The sequence below is a fragment of the Rhinatrema bivittatum genome, chromosome 1, assembly GCF_901001135.1.
Source record: "Rhinatrema bivittatum chromosome 1, aRhiBiv1.1, whole genome shotgun sequence".
Taxonomy (NCBI): Eukaryota; Metazoa; Chordata; class Amphibia; order Gymnophiona; family Rhinatrematidae; genus Rhinatrema; species Rhinatrema bivittatum.
The window spans coordinates 754,251,499-754,271,926 of NC_042615.1; the positions used below are offsets into that span (position 1 = coordinate 754,251,499).

Consider the following 20,428-nt stretch of genomic DNA (forward strand, 5'->3'; position numbering starts at 1 on the left):
CCTATGTGTAGGTTTGGCGAGTGTTTGAGGCTTGGTGTGAAGATTGAGGGGTTCTTCCTTGTTCGGTTAAGATCCTGCTCATTGTGGAATTTTTGCAGAATGGAATAAGTAAAGAGTTGGCCCTTAATTTATTAAAGATACAGGTGGCCTGGTTTCCGAGTTCAGGAGAATGGTGGACCCTTGTCGGCTAATCCAGATGTGGCCCGTTTCTTGAAAGGAGTGAAGCATCTTTGTCCTCCTTTGCAATTACCAGTGCCCTTTTGGAGTCTTAATCTAGTTTTGGATTTTTTTAGCGGGCCCTACTTTTTGGCCAATGTGTAACCTTTCTTTGAGGTTACTGACCTTAAAAACGATATTTCTTGTGGCAATTTGTTCTGCATGTCGAGTATCCAAACAGCAGGCCTTGACTTGCACAGAGCTGTTTCTACTAGCGACTCCAGGGGTGAATCAGCTGCATATTGTTCCTTCCTTTTTACCAAAAGTGGTCTTGGATTTTCACTTGAATCAGTCCATTTCCCTGCCATCTCTGGACAGGGAAAGAGATACAAAGGAATATTGTCTGTTATGGCCCTTAGATGTCAAGAGGCATATCTTGAGGTATTTGGAGGTCTCTAACCTTTCAGGTCTCTAACCTTGCAGGCTACAATAGTCCGCTGGATTAAGGAGGTAATCATGGCCATGTATATGGATACTGAGCAGCTATTGCCTAGTCAGATAGGACTCATTCTACTAGGGCTTAGGTAGTGTCTTGAGTGGAGGTTAGATTATTGTCTCCTGTCAACATTTGCCGAGCTGCAACGTGGTCTTCTTTACACACATTTTCCAGGCATTATTGGCTGGATGTGCAGGCCAGGGATGACGCAGCCTTTGCACATGCGGTTTTGACTGGACCATGGGCAGCCTCCTGCCCTGTTTGGGAATAGCTTTGGTACATCCCACTGGTTCTGGATTCACCTGTCTGAATGCTAAGAAAGGAGAAATTACTACTTACCTGATAATTTCCTTTTCAGTAGTACAGACAGGTGAATCCACCTTCCCACCCTTGGCTGTAGAATGATTGAGCGATTGTCCTCTGTGTGACTGTGTATTCCAGGGAGTAAGTGTCAATCCACTCCCTAGCCTAGTATTATTGCACTCTTTGTCTGAGCTCAGAATGTTCCTGTTAGCTGAATGCTGGAGTGAATGACTGTTAATAACCAAGTTTTGTTAGTTTATCTCCATGTTGGTTTCAAACTCAGGCACACATATCAATCAAACTGCTATTATGGTAATTAATAAGCAATAGTAGCTTGGAGCTATCTAATGTTTGGGTACTTTCCAGGTACTTGTGACTTGGATTGGCCACTGTTGGAAACAGGATACTGGGCTTGATGGACCCTTGGTTTGACCCAATATGGCATTTCTTATGTTCTTAAGTTATGTTCTGTTAGTTTTTTCTTTTCTAACTTATACACTTTTCTTGCAGGGTATTTCGGATTATGGATGATGATAACAGTAGAAGCCTAGACTTCAAAGAGTTTCTGAAAGGCCTGAATGATTATGGCGTGGTAATAGAAAAGGATGAAGCGGTAGCACTTTTTTCACAATTTGACAAGGATGGAAGTGGAACAATAGACTTTGACGAATTTCTGGTAACATTACGAGTAAGAAAATGAACCATTTTAATTTAAGGGGTAGAATCACTGAAAAAATTGACAGGAATATAGAGGGAAATTGTGGCTTGTGTGATTTCCTATGATTTGAGTGCTGTTTCATTTATTTCATTTTTCTGTTATTTGCTGTGGGAACCTGGAATTTTGTCTGTCAGCGTGCTTCTCACTACCGCAGAAACCTGGGAAGGGGGAGGGAGTGGGGGAAGAGGGGCTGGCAGCACATCTCTTCACTTTTACTTTCTTGTTCATGGCATGAGTCAATGCATTTCTGTGCAAATGATGCAGTCTAAAAAGTGCAATATTTCTACATTTTTCTTGCAGTAAATTCTCTACTTTAAATTTGGGAGCTGTAGTATTTTATAAGATAATTGCTACAATAATAAAGTGTCAGTTTTACTCAATCTGTAGCTACCATACTATGACTGGTATCGATCTCTCACATAGAGAGAATCTGCATGCTGGAAAAATCTGAATTGGCCAAACTGACTGGCTGATTTAGTTTTACCAGGCATACAAGTCTATTCTCTGCAGACCATGTGCTGTCTACAGTAGTTTGTTCAATCCTATTTAAATATATATTACCCTCTAACAGGTACATAAAATTATAGAATGCCCAATGCCTGAGGGTTCAAAATCAAAATAGTCAAGCAGATGGTATAATGGACCAGGCTCAGAGTCAGGGGTTTTATTTGGCCCTGCTGGATAAGGAAATTTCCACAAACTTGTTTCCCCTTGATCCCTTTGACTGCTCCCTGGACTTCCTCCATGCAAATTAGGTGTCTCTCTCGAGCCACAGCTTGAGATAAAAGAGCATCTTGCACAAGATGGTATCGTTAAACAACACAACTTTTATTGTAGGTCCTGGGGTTTTCCTAATAGTTACCAAAAATTTGAAAAGACACTGATTAAATCAGGGTTCACAGCAAAGTTGTAGAAGCATCAGCAACAAAATTATAACCACAGCTTTCTTCCTCTAAATATATATATCCTGTGGTATATAGAAAAATATTACTTCTCTATCCACTTCATTAAGCTAGAATACATCACACTCCTTTCAGAGTTCTCTTCAAGCATGGTCACATCATTAGTTGTCTTTTAAATGCAACATAGCTCTTCTTGCCACCCTGGTGTCACTCTGTAGTGTCTTGGAATGTCGTAGGAGCATGCCTTGGATCCATAAGCAAGGGATCTCCGGCCTTCCAAGCCTCAGCCCTCTTGGACGGCACTACCTAGAATCTCCATGGACTGTAGAGTACCAACTTACTACTTCAATCTTTGGGACCAAATCCGCATCCTCTAGTTGTTTTTCCTTAGGGATAAATACCCTTCTAGCCTTGGGTCTTTCCCTTTGAGGGGGAAAACCTCCGCAGAGCCCTCCTACAGGCATACCAGCATTCTGGTGGCTATCCTGAATCTCTTCCTGCCAAAACATTGAGCACAGGTTTATAAGGATTTCAATATAGTGGAGCGTCTCCCTATTGCCACATGAAGGAGATAAAATAGAACCCACAAAATACATATTACCTTCCCATTGGTTAATAACCCTTAAGATCAAATGACACTCCAAATACTTTCCCCCAATAACACATGGTATTAAACTGATTGTTCCAATATTTTCAAATTATATTCACCATGAGACACAACTTTTCCTATCTCTGGCCAAATGCCAACAGCTGACAGTTCATCTAAGGATAGGCTCTTATGTACTACTGAAATGTCAGGGTAAATGTCTATCAGTACTCCATTTTCATTGAAACCAAACATTTTTCTTTTATATCAGATACTCTTTGGGGGCATATAACATCACCAGCCAAGATGGCCGCTTGAGTTTTCTCTCCTACTTGCAGGTAGCCCAAATCTTGTTTTTTCTTTTGCCCACGTCGAAGTTTGGCGGATTCATGGGTCTTTCTTAAGTGCCTGAGAGAGTAGGGATGGCTGCACAGAGGAAAACTGTTGATTTAAAGCAGTTTTCATTCTCGAAACTCGGAGAGGAGTTGGGCGGCACGGACAAAGCAATGGGGCCTACAGGCCCGACAGATGCAACTGCAAGTGCAGATGGATCCCCACCATCATCGCATGTTGAATCCGACTTACCGTCGCATGCCGAGTTTAAGGAATAGTTTTGCAATCTTCGAGAAGAAATTTGAAATAACAAAGCTGAAATGGCTGCCCTGATATCTGAGCTCAGGGAAGACCTTCAGGATATGGGGCGCCGCATAGACGAGCACGGAGTAACCATCAATGCCTACGACCTCCATATTGAGGATTTGCAGCAGCAGTGCTCGGTGCTTGAAGAGGAAACACCTCTCTCTCTGAAAAATTAGAGGACTTTGAGAATCAGTCCAGAAGGTACAACCTTCGTTTCCATGGTATAGTGGAGGGCCCCTCCACCGGAGATTGCAAGGATGTAATCCGCCAATTTTGCACCTTCCTGATGGAGTCAGAAGAGGCCTCGGCCTCCCCACTTTTGGATGATATCTTGATTGAGCGGGCTCACCGAGCCTTAGGCCAATGGGGCGATGATAGACCATGCGATATCATTGTTTGTTTTCATTCCTATGCCGCGAAGGAGCAGATTTTCAACATAGCCTGGAAAAAGAAGGCCTGGGCCTGGGACTCACATCAGGTGGCCGTCTTTGCTGATCTTTCTGCGACCACGATGCGACGGTGTTGCGCTTCCCGGCCGCTTCCACTCCACGGCTGGGCCTGCTCACCTCTCTCTCCCGTCCATGAGCTCTGGGCTTTCCTCCTCCGCAGCTGCCTGCCAGTGTCTCCTGTTCCAGCGTCTCCTGTGTCTCCTGTTCCAGCATCTCCTGTTCCTTCGTCTCTCCATCCCTGGTAGACCCCTTCGGACTGATCTCACAGTACTGACCTTTGCCTATTCTCTGACTACTCCTGATTGCTGCCTGACCTGACTGCTGTCTGTTCTCTGACTACTCTTGATCGCTGCCTGGAACCGACCTCTGCCTGACCTGAATACTCTTGATCGCTGCCTGGAACATGACCTCTGCCTTATTTATTTTATTTATTTTATTTCAAATTTTTATATACCGGCATTCGAGACAGCAGTCACATCATGCTGGTTCACATAAAACAGGGGTGCATAGTAAACATAACTATAACAAAGGTGCTGAAAAGGCAGTTACATATAACAGGGTGATAAGAACTTGGATGAGAAGGAAGAGAAAGGATAGGTTATTAATTTACATATGTAAAACAATAGAATGGATAACCAAGTTGTAGTTGGAGATTAGTTGTCTATGTTGGCGTCCGGGAAGGCTTGTAAGAATGCCTGACCTGACTACTCCCGGATTGACTACTGGTACTGACCCCTGCTTCAGCTGACCATTATGAATTGATACTCTGGACTTGATCCTCGTTTTCCACTTGGACACTCTCTTCTGGCCTCCTTTGACCTCTGGACATCCCTGTTTGGACATTGACCACGCACCCTTGTTCATGATGGGCACTCCTCTGAACTTCCTCTCTAGGAGATCCTGTGAGGCCCACCTAAGACCAGGCGGCCCGAGTAACCAAGGGCTTAACCTGAGGGAACCCCGGGTTGCTATTGGTGAAGCTCCAGCTAGCCTCTGTCTCCTCCTGTGCTCTGTCTCCTGGTGGCAGGCGCTCTCCAGGTCCGACCGGAGGGCCGTATCAATCCTGCACCAGGTCAAGGGTCCACCTCCAGCGCAAAAGGTTGCCAAGGCCTTGGACTCGGCGGAGTCTCCCGCATTGCAGGCCATCCCTGGCCTAGCTGGTCATGTCTGAGAACAACAGCGAACCTTGGAAGCATTGACTTTGACTGTGGGAGAGACTACGGTCTCAACTAGAGGATTCTGTTAAGGCCAACTCTGGGGGTTGGGCTCAGTCCCCACCTCCATGGGCATCTCTGGCCCTCCCAGCTCCACCCCGTTTTAATGGGGATTCGCATCTCTGTCGAGGCTTCCTCAACCAATGTTTTATGCAATTTGCACTACAGCCTGCGTCGTTTCCAAGTGAAACCACCAAGATCACCTTCATCCTCTCACTCCTTGAAGGGAAAGCCCTGGCATGGGCTTCTCCACTTTGGGAACGTTCAGATGACATCCTTCGTCACCTCTCCCATTTCATTTCCGTTTTCAAGCGGACCTTCGAGGACCCCGGCCAACAGGTGGTTGCAGGTCACCAGCTCCTCCGCTTCCGTCAACGCTCGCATTCACTCACCGAATTCACATTAGAATTCAGGACATTGGCCACAGAACTGGGGTGGCAAGAGTACTGCCTATGGGCAATCTATCTGGATGGCTTGTCTCCTGCCCTCAAGGATGAGCTGGCTGCACGTGAGATTTCCACATCTCTGGATGGCCTGATTTCCCTGGTTGGCAAAATTGATCATCGCCTACGTCAGCGACACCAGGAGGTAAAGGTCTCCCAGCCTTTTGTCTTATGCCCAGCTCATGCGACGAGCCCCCAGTTGAAGCCTTTACTGGCACCTCCTCCATCACCAGAGGAGCCGATGCAGATCAATCGTGGGCGCTTGTCTCCTGAAGAGCGCCTTCGACGTAAGAAGGAAGGTCTTTGTTTATATTGTGGCAGTTCCGGACATCTCCTGCAATCCTGCCCAGTACATCTGGGAAACTGCAGAGCCTGAGCCCGGCGGGGGTCCCCAGCTTGGGCGCTATTGTTACTGGCCCCCAATTACTACTCCCTGGGTCTCTCTTCAGGGAATCATGCTCCTTTGCAACTACCGCCCTTGTGGACACTGGGGGAGTGGCAACTTCATTCTGGACGATATCGTCACACTACTCCAGATCCCGCTCCAGCCTCTGGAAGAACCTCTTCGCATTGCATCTCTCCAGGGAGAGCACCTTCTTGGACACATTACTCATCGCACCGTAGCCTTCCACCTCTCCGTGGGAACCCTCCATGAAGAAGAGATCTCGCTGTATGACTTGAAGCGTTCTACACATCCGGTAATCCTAGGACTTCCTTGGCTCCAGGTATACGGACCTCACTTTGACTGGCAATCCCTGCAGTTAATCCAGTGGGGACCCCAGTGCCAAAACTGCTGTCTGCGATAGGTGTCTCCAGTGGTCAGGTTCTGAACTCTACAACCCTTACTGGGTTACCTGCTCCATATGCTGACTTCAAAAATGTGTTCTCCAAACAAAATGCTGACATCCTGCCTCCACTCCGAGAATTTAATTGTCCCATTGAGCTCCTACCAGGTACCATGCCTCCCAAGGGCAGAACCTACTCTCTCTTGCTACCGGAAACCAAAGAAATGTCTGAATACATTAAAGAGAATCTGAATAAAGGATTCATAAGACCCTCCGATTCCATGGCAGGAGCCGGATTCTTCTTCGTGAAGAAGAAAGATGGCAGTTTACGTCCTTGCATTGACTACCGTGCGCTAAACGCCATGACTTGCAAGGATCGCTGCCCTCTGCCACTCATTTGCGAACTCTTTGATCGCCTCCAAGGAGCCCAGATCTTTACAAAGCTAGATCTCCGAGGGGCATACAATTTCGTAAAGATCCAACCTGAGGATATCTGGAAGACTGCTTTCAATACTAGGGACGACCACTACGAGTACGTAGTAATGCCTTTCGAACTTTGTAACACCCCTGTGGTCTTTCAGCGTTTGATGAATGAGATCTTCCGGGGCCTACTATACTCATTTATCGTGGTATATCTAGACGATATACTGATCTTTTCCAAAGTCCTGAAGTCCCACCGTTCACATGTTCAAACAGTTCTCCAACGTCTCAGAGACAATCGTCTCTACACAAAATTAGAGAAGTGTATCTTCGAACAGACCCATTTCTGGGCTACATTATCTCCAATCGTGGTTTCACCATGAACCCTGAGAAACTCTAAGGAATTCGAGATTGGCCCCAGCCAGTAGGCCTCCGCGCCTTACAAAGGTTCCTTGGATTTACAAACTATTACAGGAACTTCGTCGCTAACTACTCCACGCTAGCTGCTCCACTCACGGCCATGACTAGGAAGGGTAGTAACCTTCAAGTTTGGAGTCCCAAGGCTCAATCTGCTTTCCACGCCTTGAAAGAGGCCTTCTGCACCGGACCTTGTCTACGTCACCCAGATCCTAACTGCCCCTTCTTCGTCGAAGTTGACGCCTCTGCCATTGGAGCAGGGGCGGTCCTGAGCCAGTATTCCTCCTAGGGGGTCTTAGTACCCTGCTCCTTCTACTCTCACACGTTTTCTCCCGCAGAGCAAAACTACACGATTGGAGACCGTGAGCTCTTAGCTGTGAAATTAGCCCCTCAAGAATTGCGCTCCTGGTTAGAAGGAGCACAGCACAAATTCACGATCTTTACAGACCACAAGAACCTCAACACTTAAAGGAAGCCCAGTTATTAAACTCCAGACAGGCCCACTGGGCGTTAGTCTTTGAGCATTTTAAGTTTGAACTCCGCTACCGTCTTGCAGCCAAGAACACCCGAGCGGATGCTCTCTCGAGCCAGAAGATACACCTGAAATTCCTAGGCACATCATTGACCCAGCCTGCATAACCCTCACAGTTACCAACACGGTGCCAACCGTGAAGATGGTGATCCCATGCCGTCTCCGAGAGCGTGTCATCCGCTGGGCCCATGACTTGAAGTTGGCCGGGCTCGGACCCTTGAGATGTTAAGAAGACATTACTGGTGGCCTAACATGGTTAAGGACTCCCGCAGTTATGTGGAATCATACCCCATCTGTGCACAGCAAAAACCTCCAACCGCTCTTGGGGACTCCTCCAACCGCTTCCGGCTCCCACCGAACCCTGGTCAAGCATCTCTACTGACTTCATCATCGATCTGCCCCCATCAAAGGGCAACATGGTCATCTGGGTTATTATTGACCGCTTTTCAAAAATGGCCCACTTCATTCCACTACAGAGCCTCCCTTTGGCTCCTGAACTGGCAAAACTCTTCCTGAATAACACATTCTGTTTACATGGATTATCCAAAGAGATCGTTTTCGATCGTGGGCCACAATTTGCTGCCAAGTACTGGAAGTCTCTGTGTAAAAAGTTTGATATTACCCTGAATCTGACTTCGGCCTACCACCCTCAGGCGAACGGCCAAGCCGAGAGGACAAACCGCTCTCTGAAGACATTCCTAAGATCCTACGTCAATGATAAGCAGGGTAACTGAGCCGACCTCTTACCATGGGCCGAGTTATCCCACAATACCCACGTCGCCTCTGCCACCGACGTCTATCCTCCGTAGTGTTCGGTCACCAGCCACACCTGCCTCTACTAGTGCCACTCTCCGTACCCTCGCCTGTAGCCCAGTCTATGGCACAGACGATTCGCTGTCTCTGGAATCAGGTCAAAGAGAGACTGGGTCAGGCTGCCGAGAAAGCAAAACGCTTTACTGATGCTCACCGTCGCACTGCACCTCTGTTCTGACCAGGCCAGAAAGTTTGGCTCAACTCGAAACACATTAAGTTACTTCTGCCTTCACAGCATTTGGCTCCCATGTTCATTGGACCATTCCCAATCATCATACTCATAGGAGCAGTGACATATCAGCTGCAGCTTCCCAGCTCCATGGGTATCACAACACTTTCCATGTCTCCTTATTAAAACCATTGGTCTTGACCTGGCCTTCTCAAAGGTCTCCTGCTCCTTCCCAGCTCACTGCTGAACCTGAAAATGTCCCCCAGGTAAAGGAGGTTCTTGACGTCCAGTGAAGAAGGGGACATTGGGAATACCTCCTGTTGTGGGAGGGCTTCAGTCGGGAAGAGAACTCCTGGGAGCCCTCCCACCACATATATGACAAAGACTTCCTCGCGGAGTTCCACAGGACCCATCCTGACAAGCCCAGGCCGGTAAGGGGGAGGCCTAAAAGGGAAGGTACTGTTGAGCTTCCCGGCTGCATCCGCTCCACGGCTGAGCCTGCTCACCTCTTTCTCCCGTCCATGAGCTCCAGACTTTCCTCCTCCGCAGCCGCAGCCAGTTCGCGCGTCCCCGGCTCCCCCGCTCACCATCTCCGATGGGCGGCCTCCCAGCGGAGCTTCCGTAGGGGCTCCAAGTCTTCCTGCTCCTCAGTCCCGCCACTACCCTAGGCGCGCGCATGGCCGACATCACCCTATTTAAAGGGCCAAGCGCGGGAAACCCGAGCCCGACGCTTCCTGATGACATCATGCAATCCAGGTATAAAAGGCAAGGCCCATTCCCCTAAATGGTGCCTTGGCGAGCGGGTTGTAAACTCCGGTGTTCCTTAGTTTGCCTGCCAGCGTCTCTTGTTCTTGTGTCTCCTGTTCCAGCGTCTCCTGTGTCTCCTGTTCCAGCTTCTCTCCATCCCTGGTAGTACCCTTCGGACTGATCTCATGGTACTGACCTTTGCCTGACCTGACTACTCTTGATTGCTGCCTGGAACCTGACCTCTGCCTGACCTGACTACTTCCGAATTGACTACCCTTGCTTCGGCTGACCATTATGGACTGATATTGTGGCCTTGATCCTCTCTTTCCACTCGGACACTCTCTTCTGGCCTCCTGAGACCTCTGGACATCCCTGTTTGGACATCAACCACACATCCTTGTTCGTGGTGGGCACTCCTCCGAACTTCCTCTCTAGGAGACCCTGTGAGGCCAACCTAAGACCAGGCGGCCTGGGTATCCAAGGGCTCAACATGAGGGAACCCCGGGTTGCTATTTGCGAAGCTCCAGCTAGCCTCTGTCTCCTCCTGTGCTCCGCCTCCTGGTGGCAGGCGCTCTCCAGGTCTGACCGGAGGGCCGTACCAATGCTGCACCAGGCCAAGGATCCACCTCCAGCGCAACAGTCGGTGTATAGAGATGTGGCCGTTGACATCACTGCTTCAGAGAGAGAACTGTAAATGCAGGTGGTTGTTTCCCTTCGGCCTCACATTCACCCTCAAGGGGACCACCTACAAAGTAAAATCTCTTACAGGTCAATTCAGTAAAGTCCGTGGGAGAGCGGACAAACACCCGCTCTCCCGGCGCGCGCACCGGCCACTCGCCAGTGCGTGCGATTCAGTATTCAAATTAGGTGGTGCGGTAGAAATAGGCAAAAGAGGCGCTAGGGACACTAGCGCATCCATAGCGCCTCCTTTTAGCCTGGAGCGGCAGCTGTCAGCTGGTTTGACAGCCGACGCTCAATTTTGCTGGCGTCGGTTCTCGAGCCCGCTGACAGCCACGGGATCGGAAACCAGACGCCGGCAAAATTGAGCGTCTGATTTTCGGCCAGACAGCTGCTGGCCCATTTAAAATTTTTGTTTTTGTTTTTTTTTTACTTTCTTTACCCTTCGGGACCTCCGACTTAATATCGCCATGATATTAAGTCGGAGGGTGCACAGAAAAGCAGTTTTTACTGCTTTTCTGTGCACTTTCCCGGTTCCGGCAGAAACTAGCGCCTACCTTTGGGTAGGCGCTAATTTCTGAAAGTAAAATGTGTGGCTTGGCTGCACATTTTACTTACTGAATCGCGCGGGCATACCTAATAGGGCCTTCAACATGCATTTGCATGTTGAGGGCGCTATTAAGTGCCGCGGGTTGGATGCATTACAGTACAGTGCGCTCCGTTGGAGCGCACTGTACTGTATTGGCCTGTTAGTGAGGTGGAGTCCATCTTGAAAAAATTGCGTTTTGCCATTACATCTCCTTCGGTACTCCCTACTGCCATGTCGAACCGACAAGAGGATCGTACCCATTGGCAGCAGATGGAAAAGGAGGGCCACCGATTACTGCGTCATTCGAGTGGACATTTCTCTCCTAGAAATACAGTAACTTGAGTTTAACAGCCTGTTTTAGTTTAATCTGTAGCACTCTGCTTATCCGCTATGATGCTTTGAGCTATCATATTTCATTGTTATGTTTATTTTCTAATGTTGAGATGTCTAGTGGGCCTTAGTTTCAAAGTTTGACTTCTTTATTATAGGGCTGTGGGTGGGGGCTCAAACAGTCTCTGGGCTATCCCCCATATTGCTCCCCCTCAGAGATGAGCAGTTTTTCTGTAGGGGAGGAATTGTGGTGTGGGTAGTTTGTTTTGGATTAAGCTATATAGCAGGCGTTGGATGTATAGTGTGGGTTAGTTGTTTTAGTTGTTTTTTTCTTTTTTTTGGGACAGGAGATTGGAATCCATACCTTTGATTTTCAGTTTCTCCTTTTGGGACTTTTTATGGCAGACAGAGCTTTCTGCTGCAATGGTTGTACTGCAGCACTAAAAGCTCATAGATGGCATCTTTTAAATTACTATCTGTGAACTCAAAGGGGCTCAATACTTATTGGAAGCATAAGTTATTACATTCTGATTTAATTGCTCAGTGGATCTCCTTTGCTTTTCTTCAGGAGACCTACCTGAAAAGGAGATATGAGTATTTAATGGATTCATCCTCGTTTCCTAAACGATTGTTTGTGGCTGCTACTCAGGGACATAAATATGCTGGGATTAGGATACTTTTTTCTTCTCAATTCCCCTGCCATATTAAACATAGCATGAAAACTCTCAGGGGCAGTATATTGTTGTTATTACAGAAGTTGGAGAGGAAACTATTACCTTAGTGAATATTTATGCTCCAAATACAGCTCATGGCTCTTTTTTTTCTTTTTTATATATTTAAAATTTGTTATTATCCAGTATAATGTAAAGCTTACAAACAGTATTTTAAATAGAGATGAGAACAGCAGTACAAACATATAGGCCAATACAGAACTTTTGTGCTGCCTCCTAAGTATAAAATACATAACAGTTTCAGTGCAATATCTTTTCCTCAGGTGAACAGATATCCATATATAGAATTACCATTTCCCACTCTTCCCTATGGCTCTTTTTTTGAGGCCCTCTCTGTGTTTTTAGCTCCTAGGGTTGAGGGTTAGTTGATCATTCGGGGACACCTTAATTTGACACTTGTACCGCAGTTGGACTCTTCCTCTGGCAGAGACCTAATTCCCACTTTTTCTAGGTCTAAATTTAAGCAGCTCAGTTGGGATCTGTTTGATGTGTGGTGACATAGACAACCTAAATCTGGACGATATACCTTTTTCTGAGCTGCCCATAAAGTTTATTCACGGATCGATCAATTGTGGGTAGATAAAATGTTGGCAAATCAGGTCTCTCATACAGACATAGGGGTCATCTCGTGGTCTGATCATGCTCTGATGTGGTTGGAATTACATTTTTCAGATTTGGATAGGGGCTGCTGCTTTTGGAGGTTAAATGATTCGATTTTGGAGAATAATTATTTTTGTTCCACTTTACAGGGTGTGATTGAGGATTATTTGGCTCATAATTTCAGGGGAGATTTGTCTCCTATTGTTGTTTGGGAATGCCTTAAGGTGGTCTTAAGGGGCCATTTCATTTCCCGGGCTTCTTTTTTTGAAAAAACAGAAAGATCCTTGGCACAATCTCTTGATATCTAAGATTGCTAAACTTACCCAATTGCACCAAAATTCTTGGAAACAACGCCATTATCTCCAGCTTCAGGCTTTTAGGGGAGAATTACAGGACTTAGACACAGATTGTATTGCCCACCAATTAAATATGACCAATCAGGTTTACTTTGAATGGGGTGATAAAGCTGTGAAACGTCTTGCTCGAAAATTGAAACGTAGGACCTGCTAATGGCAAATTGTAAAGATAAAAGACACGGGGCGGCTCAAATATTGACCTCGTCTGCTGATATTTGGAGTCGCTTCTCTCAATTCTATAGTGCTTTATACGCATGTGATCCTAGTGTTTCTGGGACAGCAATTGCTGATTATTTGCGAGACCTAGAATTCCCCAGTCTTACCACTGACCAATAAGCTTTGACTGGAGGTACCAATATTGCAGGCATTACGGTACTGGCTAAGCCGGGAAGGGATCCCATGCTTTGCGGCTCATACAAGCCAATCTCTTTGTTGAATGTAGACCTTAAAATATTGGCCAAGATCCTCGCAAACCGGTTGAATGTCTTTATCAGTTGTTTGATTCATTCAGACCAGGCTAGTTTTATCCCACACCGTATGGCCTCGGACAATGTCCACAGAATTGTCAGTATATTATGGTATGCTTCTAAAGAACTGATACCAACAGTTTTATTGTCTATTGATGCTGAAAAGGCATTTGACATGGTTAACTGGGAGTTTTTGTTTTCGGTCTTACATAAAATCCTTTTTGGCCAGAGCTTTATTGGTTGTCTCCACAAACTTTATGACCATCCTCAGACTTGCATCAAAGTCAACGGTGGGTATTCTGATCGTTCCTCCATCAATAGAGGTACATGCCAGGGATGTCCACTATCTCCCCTGTTGTTCGCCTTATTTTTGGAACCTCTGGCTATTACCATTTGGGAGAACACTGCCATTCATGGGGTTGAGCTTGGGGGGCAGTCGTACAAACTTTCATTATTTGCTGACGATATTATGTTTATGGTTACTAGACCTCAGGATTCACTTCGACCAATTATGACTGAATTACATAAGTTTAGTCAGGGCTCCGGGTTTAAAATTAACCTTGAAAAGTTTGAGGTCCTTAATGTTACTGTTCCTAACTCAGATCTTCCAGCACTGCAAAAAGCCTTTCCCTTTAAATGAGCTAATCATCGGCTTAAGTATTTGGGGATCAATCTGGAACAACATCGGTTTAATGTAAACCAATGTGATGCATCTAACGAATGTCGGTATAGAAAAAACTTTAAATAAATAAATAACATGTTAATGACCTTTCCTTTACAACTATATTCTCTTCCAGCAAGCCATATCTAAAGGCTTAGATCACTGGGATAGACTGAGCTTATCAAGGTTTGGATGGATAGCAACTTTAAAAATGAATATCTTGCCTAGTTTCCTTTACATTTTCCAGACACTGCCAATACATATACCCACCACTATGTTGTTAAAACAATGGCAGCAGTGACTGTTTGCTTTTCTCTGGGAGAGAAGGCCTTCTTGGGTATCCAGGCAGGTATTCTTTCTCCCTAAATCTAGGGGGGGACTGGGGGTACCCAACTTGTTATGGTATTATGCTGCTGCTCAAATTCGCGCTTTCATGGATTGGCACTGTCAGGGCGATCTGAAGGCCTGGATGAACATTGAGCAAAGTTTAGTGAGGGAGATGACCTTGCGCACCTTACTTTGGCAGCCATCTCATACATGGCATCCTTTTCGGGCACAACATCCTAGTACCTTGACTACATTGAATGTTTGGGCACAGTGGAAGACCATAACTGTGACTTTCTACCGGGCTTACAGTCTTTCCAGTTTAAGACTTAGGTCGATAGTAGGATCTTAACTTGTGGCCAGGTCTGGGAGGGTAACCATTTGCTATCCCGGGCTGCCTTTAAACACAAATTTACTTTAGAAGATAAGCAGTTCCTATAATATGCACAATTACGCCATTTTCTGAACACAACCAGGGTTGCTCGGGACCTCTTCCTTGGTAGGTCTCTCTTTGAAGAATATTGTTCACGGGCAGATAAGATGAAAGGCATAATCTCTAAGGTTAGTGCTTTATTTAACACGGACTTGAGGGATAAGCCATCTCATATTCAGGCCTGGGAGAGGGATATTGGCCAAGTGGATGAGGGAGATTGGGACTTAATTTTTCTCAGTGCTGTGAAGTGTTCTATATCTAGTATTGTGGAAAATTCTTACAAAATTCTGTTAGGTGGTATTTGACGCCTGAGCGCATTTGCCAGATGTACCCACAAGCTAATCCTGCTTGTTGTAGAAATTGTGGGGAATTGGGCTCATTTTACCATATTTGGTGGGATTGCCCTCTTATTGTAAAATTTTGGCAAGCTGTTTATGCATTTGTGGCTTCCTTAACGGTTTATCCTTAGTGCCTTGTGTAAAGTCTGTTCTATTAAATTGTGTGCCTGAGAAAGGGGACATTCCTACGCAAAAATTGATACATCAGATTTTTCTAGCTGCTAAGGGAGTGGTCGCTACTCACTGACTGACGGCATGTGAGTGCACTTCCAATTGGAGAGAGTTTATTTACTTTGTAAAATATCTGCTTTTAAATTCCATACAGTTTCTAAGTTCAAAGCGATATGGTCTCCCTAAGCCAGATGGAAATCCTCTCATTGATATGAAATGACCACTGGGGCTAGGATCTGTTTATGTTTTGGTCATGGGGGTTTCTGGGGATTAATGTGTAATAATTACTTTTGCTTTGACTTCATTCTGGGTTCGGACCTTGTCATTTTGCTACACCTTGCATCCTTCCATGCCTGCTTTGTGATTATCATGAGGGGGGAGGGGGTGTGGGGAATTTTGAAATGTGTACTTGGATTTCTGTATTTTGTATTATGGATTTCTGTACTCATGAAAGGATAATGTTGTACATTTTGTAGTTCATTATTTCTGGTATATCTTTCATTAAATTTTCAATTACAAAAAAAGAAATATCACTCTTTATAGGAAATGGCCATAATAAGACACTCTTACAGAACCACCAAGACATGTAACACCATTATCTATTACCAAAACCCCAAGTAGATACCAAGAGACTCCTCAGTTTGGAATTTCTTCCAGGGCAATATCCCAGTGACATGGAGTCTAGTTTAGGAGCCCGTCACATATAGTAGTGTTAGTCCACACGGATACATAGAAATAAAGATCAATAAACAAGTTTATTTATCTGTCTATCTATTTATTTATTTATTTATTTAGAATTTGTTATATGCCGCTTATACAGTGCCCTAGTGGCATAATCAACATACATAATCAGAAGAAACATAAAGCCAAGAACAAACATATATAAAATTAAAATGTACATCAACATACATAGTCAAATCAAAGCATAAAACCAGGAACAACAAAGCATAAAACAAGGAACAACATACATAAAATAAAATGTATATCTCCACCAGCCAATTAAAATTAACAGAGCAAATATCCAGTGCTCAGATGGCAAAGGGGTTAGCAATCAAATGCCAGACATAAAAAGTGAATCTTCAAAAGCTTTTTAAATTCCTTAGTGCCGCTGTAGGTGACAAGCTTATTAGATTAATTTGTGACTAGCTTTTGAGAGTTATTCTCCCTTCAGTTTGCTCCAGAATGAGCTAGGGATGATGATAATGTCTGATTATACAAATAAGTTATAGGTTGCATTATAATACCAGCGTTTTCAAATCTGTAAAGAGCTGTAATCTAAAAAGACTAAAAGTGAATTTTAAAAGTCTGGCAAAACCGGGAGGTACGCGAATATGTCGGGTCGGCGCACACCGAGCGGATTTTTTTTTATTTTTATTTTTTTTAATTTTTTATTTTCATAACTTTTCAACAATATTATTACATATTGAAACTTATAAGAAAAACTGGAAATATCACAAGATGTACATTCCTTTTCAGTCTTGCAACTTGAAAGGAAAAGTAAAAGAAGAAAATAAAATATATTTTTTCCATATTATAAGCAAAGGGAGAGACCCTTGACATGAAAATAAGCGGAATTATAAGTATTCAACATAATTACTATCACATGGTTATTTGCAGATTTATCATTCTTTGCCTAACTTCCCGGGACTAATCAGAGTGAGAGTCCAGATATACACGTAATTGTTCCAATTCAGTAAATATATACTTGTTATTATTGTAAACCAAAATACAACGACATGGATATTTTAAATGAAATTTTGCCCCACGGGTCACAATTTCATTCTTCAAAGCAAGGAAGGCTTTCCTTTTCTCTTGGGTTCTCTTGGTGATATCTGGGAATATTCTGACTTGATATCCATAAAATAATTCAGCCTGTTTTTTGAAAAATCTTCTTAATACCTCATCTCTGTCAGAGATCTGGAGAAAAGAGAGGGAAACAATTGCTCGCTCTTGAATCTTTGCTTCGTATGATTTCTCAATAAAATCAGTTAGATTATCAAGAGAAGCTTCTTTTTCCATTTGTTCTTCCTGAGAGTCTCTCTCTTTAAGTTTCCCTCCTGGAACGTGATAAGCTCTAGTTACTGTTGGAATAGTCTCTTCTGTGAACATCAGGATATTACTTAAGTAACTTTTAATTAAATCTTTTAGCGGCATCCATTTTGTTTTAGGGAAGTTTAGAATTCTCAGATTACTTCTTCGTAACTGATTTTCTAGGAAGTCTATCTTTCCATTCACATATGAATCCGACTTTATCAAATTGCATTGAACTGCTTTTATATCTTGAATATCCTTCTCCATTTTTAACATAGATGAATCACATTTCTGGACTCTTAATTCCAAAATATTAGACTTCTCTAGATTCTGTTTCACAGCATTTGTTAAGTCCAAAATTGCTTTATTCATCACAGTTAATGCCTTCCATATTTCTTCTGAAGTTATTTTTTCAGGGGAAATCAAAGGGTGTTTCAATACCACATGTATTTCGTTTCCCTCACCTCCTTTGTCCTGGGAATCCACCTCTCTTTGTTCATCTCGTCCCGAGCCAGACTCTGTTCCCCCGGAGCCCAGACATTCTGGGCTCACCGAAGCCAGCACTCCGTCCATGCCGCTTCTCTGGGGCTCCTCCAATGTTCCCACAGGCTGGCTCGTTGAGATTCTCTGCTGTTGTTCTCCTCGCCCCTCATAGAGCGAGGGATTGCAGGAAAGGGAGGGGGTTGTAGGCTCGCCAGGACTAAGCGAGATCTCCTCGGCCAGGGCGTGCGGCGTCCGCTCACCGCCTTCCACGCCAGCGGCCCCCCTCACCGGCTCTAGCTGCAAACCAGGAAGCACATCTTCAATCCGCATCTGACGAAAAGGTAATGGAGTTGAGGCCGTAACCTCTCTAATTCTTGCTTTTCGCTTCGTATGAGGCATTGAAAAACGTTGAAGAAACTATAAAGGAACAAGCTTAGCAAGATATAGAGGAAAAAATGCGGAGCTAGATTGCCTCGATGTTCACCGTGTGGCGGCCATCTTGGGTCTCCCCACCGAGCGGATTTTAAAAGTCACCTGGATAGGTGTGTATCTTCTGCTGTACACACAAAAATATTTTTCTAGAAAAGGGGCATGGTTTCATAGAGAAATCCAGGGTCCCCTACCGCTTAATTTACTTCTGCTATGGATGGCATGTAAGTCATAAAACAAAAAAATATAAGCATGTCAGCAGGTTTTAAGGGTTGGGGTTAACAGTGGAAAAGGGAGGCTATTAAAGTAAGAGGGTTTGGAAGTCCTAGCCCTTGCCTTGGTGAATTGGGAATGAACTGGTGAAACAGGCAATGGCGTGGATGCGCACCCCTTTAAAAAAAACCCCACTTATATGATGGAAACAGGATTTGCGTGCAGATGCTTTCGTCCATTTAAAATTATGCGCATGTGCCTGTGCTCAGCCTGTATTATAACATTCGCGCATATACACATGTATGTTATAAAATAGTCACGTCCATGGGCGCAAGCCGGCAATCACTCACACATGTGCGCCTGCACGCCTGTTTAAAAGTTACCGTCCCTGGGTGTGTATATACTTGTGTGTGGTGGTGGGGAGGGTGTTTGCAGATGATTATGGAAGGACTCTGCCTTGTAATAATTGAGGGAAACATAAGAACATAAGAAATTGCCATGCTGGGTCAGACCAAGGGTCCATCAAGCCCAGCAACAGAGGCCAAACCAGGCCACAAGAACCTGGCAATTACCCAAACACTAAGAAGATCCCATGCTACTGATGCAATTAATAGCAGTTGCTATTCCCTAAGTAAACTTGATTAATAGCCGTTAATGGACTTCTCCTCCAAGAACTTATCCAAACCTTTTTTGAACCCAGCTACACTAACTGACTAACCACATCCTCTGGCAACAAATTCCAGAGCTTTATTGTGCATTGAGTGAAAAAGAATTTTCTCCGATTAGTCTTAAATGTGCTACTTGCTAACTTCATGGAATGCTCCCTAGTCCTTCTATTATTTGAAAGTGTAAATAACCGAATCACATCTACTCGTTCAAGACCTCTCATGATCTTAAAGACCTCTATCATATCCCCCCTCAGCTGTCTCTTCTCCAAGCTAAACAGCCCTAACCTCTTCAGCCTTTCCTCATAGGGGAGCTGTTCCATCCTCTTTATCATTTTGGTTGCCCTTCTCTGTACCTTCTCCATTGCAACTATATCATTTTTGAGATGCGGCGACCAGAATTGTACACAGTATTCAAGATGCGGTCTCACCATGGAGCAATATAAAGGCATTACGACATTTTTCGTTCTATTAACCATTCCCTTCCTAATAATTCCTAACATTCTGTTTGCTTTTTTGACTGCTGCAGCACACTGAGCCGACGATTTTAAAGTATTATCCACTATGATGCCTAGATCTTTTTCCTGGGTGGTAGCTCCTAATATGGAACCTAACATCGTGTAACTACAGCAAGGGTTATTTTTACCTGTGTGCAACACCTTGCACTTGTCCACATTAAATTTCATCTGCCATTTGGATGCCCAATTTTCCAGTCTTGTAAGGTCCTCCTGAAATGTATCACAGTCTGCTTGTGATTTAACTACTCTGAATGATTTTGTATCATCCGCAAATTTGATAACCTCACTCGTCGTATTCCTTTCCAGATCATTTATATATATATAATGAAAAGCACCGGTCCAAGTACAGAACCCTGAGGCACTCCACTGTTTACCCTTTTCCACTGAAAAGAATCCTTAGTTGGAAAAAAGTGAAGAGATAGCTGAAGAATTTGCAGCTAAGTCTGTCTGGTAGGCTGCAATTTCTTGTTCCTCTTCCTCTCTTAAAGTTTAAATGTCTGTCCATGATGTCTTTTTTGTGGGAGGCCCAGCCACAATCCCTGGCTAGTCACAAATCTAGGGGCAAGTTGTTAGGTTTGTTGCTCGGAGTTAGCAGTGTGTTATGAGTTAGACTGCGGAGTTA

At 44.7% G+C, this 20,428-nt stretch overlaps 1 protein-coding gene across 2 annotated transcripts in view; it reads left to right on the top strand.

The window, feature by feature from the left end:
* CAPSL (calcyphosine like) overlaps positions 1-20,428 on the top strand; it is a 92,848-nt gene that overhangs the window by 46,999 nt on the left and 25,421 nt on the right. For both annotated transcript variants that reach the window (XM_029578854.1, XM_029578858.1), the window contains exon 3: positions 1,466-1,643. In XM_029578854.1, coding sequence (XP_029434714.1) covers positions 1,466-1,643 — 178 coding nt within the window. The remainder of the gene's footprint in view (positions 1-1,465; positions 1,644-20,428) is intronic.